This window comes from Hyperoodon ampullatus, assembly GCF_949752795.1.
Source record: "Hyperoodon ampullatus genome assembly, chromosome: 5".
In the NCBI taxonomy this organism is placed as follows: Eukaryota; Metazoa; Chordata; class Mammalia; order Artiodactyla; family Ziphiidae; genus Hyperoodon; species Hyperoodon ampullatus.
Genome location: NC_136918.1, coordinates 146,531,702 through 146,535,040, shown reverse-complemented (window position 1 = coordinate 146,535,040; position 3,339 = coordinate 146,531,702). Strand labels below are relative to the sequence as shown.

The following is a 3,339-nucleotide window of genomic DNA, read 5'->3' as shown; positions in this document are numbered from 1 at the left end:
CGGAGCCAGGGCAGCGGGGGCCTCCGGGGGCTGGGGGTGGAAGGAGTGAGTCCGAAGCCCCTTCACTGCTCTGCCTCTGTATTTTGGCTGAAGGTTCCCACTGGCCAAACCAACCAGAAGCCAGAGGGCGTGGGAACAGAGTAAAGAGAGCGGGGGTGGGGAAGAGTGGCCCCAAGGGGGGACCGGAGAGAGGCACCACTCTGAGCCCCAAAGGCGAGGTGAGCCGAGGCCGTCGTGCCCCCTGGCGGCTGAGGTCTGAGTGGGTAACACCTTAACTGTTCTGTGCTCGAAGGCATCTTTCTTTGTGGCCCCCAGGATGTCTGAGCTGGAGAAGGCCATGGTGGCCCTCATTGACGTCTTCCATCAATATTCTGGAAGGGAAGGTGACAAGCACAAGCTGAAGAAGTCCGAACTCAAGGAGCTCATCAACAGTGAGCTTTCCCACTTTCTAGAGGTGAGTCTTGCTTTTGAAAACTGACAAGTTAATCTGCTCTCCTGTCTGCTTGTAAAACCACCTGTCCACTTTCTCTTCTGAGCCGCCCTGAAGGTGGTTCCGGGTCAGTGTCAGGACTCCTAGGTGGTTTCTGAAAACGTGTTTGCACAGATGAGCCCTCAGTACAGAGGCTGGCTGAGGTAGGCCCCACCGTATTCACTTGTGGCAGTAGGAGCATCAGGGAAGGACTGCTGTCTCAAATGCAAAAGTACAGGTTCCAAATAATACTGCCTTTTCTCTGAAAAATCTAAGGATGTACAGCAATAAAGGTCACAACATGGGATGGAAAATATACTCATGACTTATCATGGGTCACAGTGAACATCTAAGAAGGCTGTTAAAAATAAGCTTTTGTTCTTGGGAAAAGGACTGTTTCGGCTTTTCCTACACGGTTACATGGTGATAAGATGCCGTTCACTCAGCAGACGTTACTGAGCTCTCAGCTCGGTCGATGCTGGGAGAGACACAGGCCCCACGACCTGGCGCATCACTGAGTGGCCACAAGCTGCTCACAAGAGAGGCCCCGGGGCCTTGCAGGGGGCTCTGTGGGGCAAGGGGCCTTGGAGGGGAACTTGAGAAGCTGCATGAGGGCGCCCAGTGAGCCCCGTCCTGCCCTGGCAGCTCCTGCTCTGTTGGACGTGTGTCCAGGCTTCCCCAGCCGCTGCCTCCACTGCCCTCGGATCAGCCACACGCATTATCTCTGTGGCATGAGCCCCGTGTCCTCGAGGCATTGAACTGCAGTCCACCTGGTGCCTGACCTTCCCTTGGTGCCCAGAACCAAGGTCACTGAAGTGACCAGTCACACACAGAGGAAATGGCCAGACCGTGAACCAGTGCACTAATGTCTGACCAAGAGCTAATTCCGGGGAAGATACGAGAGCCCCAGGCCAGGGCCCTGCCACACAGTGGTGGACAGCTGTCCTCCTGGGCAGGCTGGGCCACCGTGTAGGACAAGCCCCAGGCTCCATGTCCCATGTCTGCAGGGCTCCTCCCGCCCCACTGTCCCGGCCCCGCCCAAACACCCCATTGGCAGAGGAAGCGGCCTGCAGGCTTGGGATGGGACCCCCTAGTCTGATTCTGGGGCTGGTTTCCCTCAGGCGTCCAAGTTCACCGAGTGGCAGCTGCCCCACGCACGCTTTCACTTACCTGGTCCCCCTGATTCTGCCTCAAAACCTCACAATCAGAAGAGGTCCCCGATTCTTCCGTAAAACGAATTGTTGAAAGGATAAAATGAGACAGTGCTTGTCAAGTGCGGCTCAACAAGTGCAGCTACTGTCATTAATTATTGATTTAAAACATAGAAAAAGCTTAGCATTGTGGGAACCACAATTTGTAAAAGATAAGTAATTCACAGTAAGTGTATCAAGGTATCATGAACATTGCTGGCCTGGTTTTATGAGGTAGTTTCTGTTTGGAGGCAAATCTATCATGTAATTGAAATCAATCTTTTAGCAGTTGTGTATGGGTCCCACCCCAATGCCCACAGGAATCTCAACCTTTTACATGTTTTATATCCAAGGCAGCCACTGTACATTACACTCAACTTCTTCAGGCCCAGCTCTCCTGCCCTGAGGACTGGTTATTCAGAGCCATCCACTCAGTGTACATCTTCCCTTCACTGTGTCCGTTCCTCTGAGACTCCTTCACCACTCACTTGGCTGCACGTTGGGCAGAATGTCAGGAAAAGTCCCAGGACACCTGGAAGGCAACTCAAGTGGCAAAAAGACACAAGAAGTTAATAAACTTAGGGCATGTTCCCAAGAGTTATTTCAGCCAAAAATCGCTTTCAAAACGTGAAAATCCACTGGAAGCCCTCACTATAGGGCCTTCTACACACAGAAGCAATGAAAAACTTACAGGGGCCAAAAGTTCAGACATTTGCATATAATATGCTCAGGCTGATCTAGATCGTACTATTCTTTTCTGGGTATTTTAACACAAACAACCCGCAGTTTTTCAGATCTTGGCTGTTCCATTCAGTTTTTAAGTAGGCCAGGCCCCATTGGACCTAAAGGAAGGTGGGAGAGAAGGCTCAGACCCCCAGAGACTTCTGCCAGCCAACAGCCTCCTGGTCACAGGACAAATCCTTTCTGGCATTTTGCATTTCATATCTTAAGTTGTTTCTGATACAAATTATTAAAGCCAGCCAACTTCTGATCATATTTTGATATCCTTAAATTTCATTTAGAAACAAGCTGGACAACTGCTCTTATTTCTCTTAGGAAATCAAAGAGCAGGAGGTTGTGGACAAAGTCATGGAAACACTGGACAACGATGGAGATGGTGAATGCGACTTCCAGGAATTTATGGCTTTTGTTGCCATGGTTACCACTGCCTGCCATGAGTTCTTTGAACACGAATGAACTAGAGAAAGCAGCCGGGCTGTTCCTGTAGCAGAGATGGAGGTCGGGCAGGGAAGCCAAGGCAGGGCTTGCAGGGTAGTAGGGGCTGAGCTTTCCAGCTGTGTCGTAGCTAATTAGGCAGCTTGATTTGCTTCGCGAATGAAAAATTGAAACCTCTTTCCAAAGGGCTGTTTTTAGTGGCCCCCAGCATTATTTCAGCGCTATTAGGCATCCGTGTTAGCTGACTGGCCCCAGGGACTCTTGGTAATCATCACTTAGGAAAGTCAATCCTCAGTCACAAAGCATGTGCTGTACTGGCTATCCTGGCTGTGTAGACCCCCTAACCCAGAAAAAACAAACTGATTACCAGAAATGGCCGGAGCACTGTGGTTTCCGTGAGCTTCCACTACATTTAAAAACACAAAGCTTTGTCCACCAGCCTTTGAAAAGGCTGCCCTTCATTACATCTGCTCATCACTGGGGCAAATGAAGCCGAATGTGGTT

General features: G+C 50.7%; 1 protein-coding gene across 1 annotated transcript; it reads left to right on the top strand.

Moving 5' to 3' along the window:
* Positions 1-316: 316 nt before the first annotated feature.
* S100B (S100 calcium binding protein B) lies at positions 317-2,856 on the top strand (the record flags this gene model as incomplete). The annotated part of the gene is made up of 2 exons (XM_079705362.1): positions 317-454; positions 2,716-2,856. 2 exons carry the CDS (start codon positions 317-319, stop codon positions 2,854-2,856), a joined length of 279 nt encoding a protein of 92 aa, XP_079561488.1.
* Between the last annotated feature and the right edge of the window lie 483 nt (positions 2,857-3,339).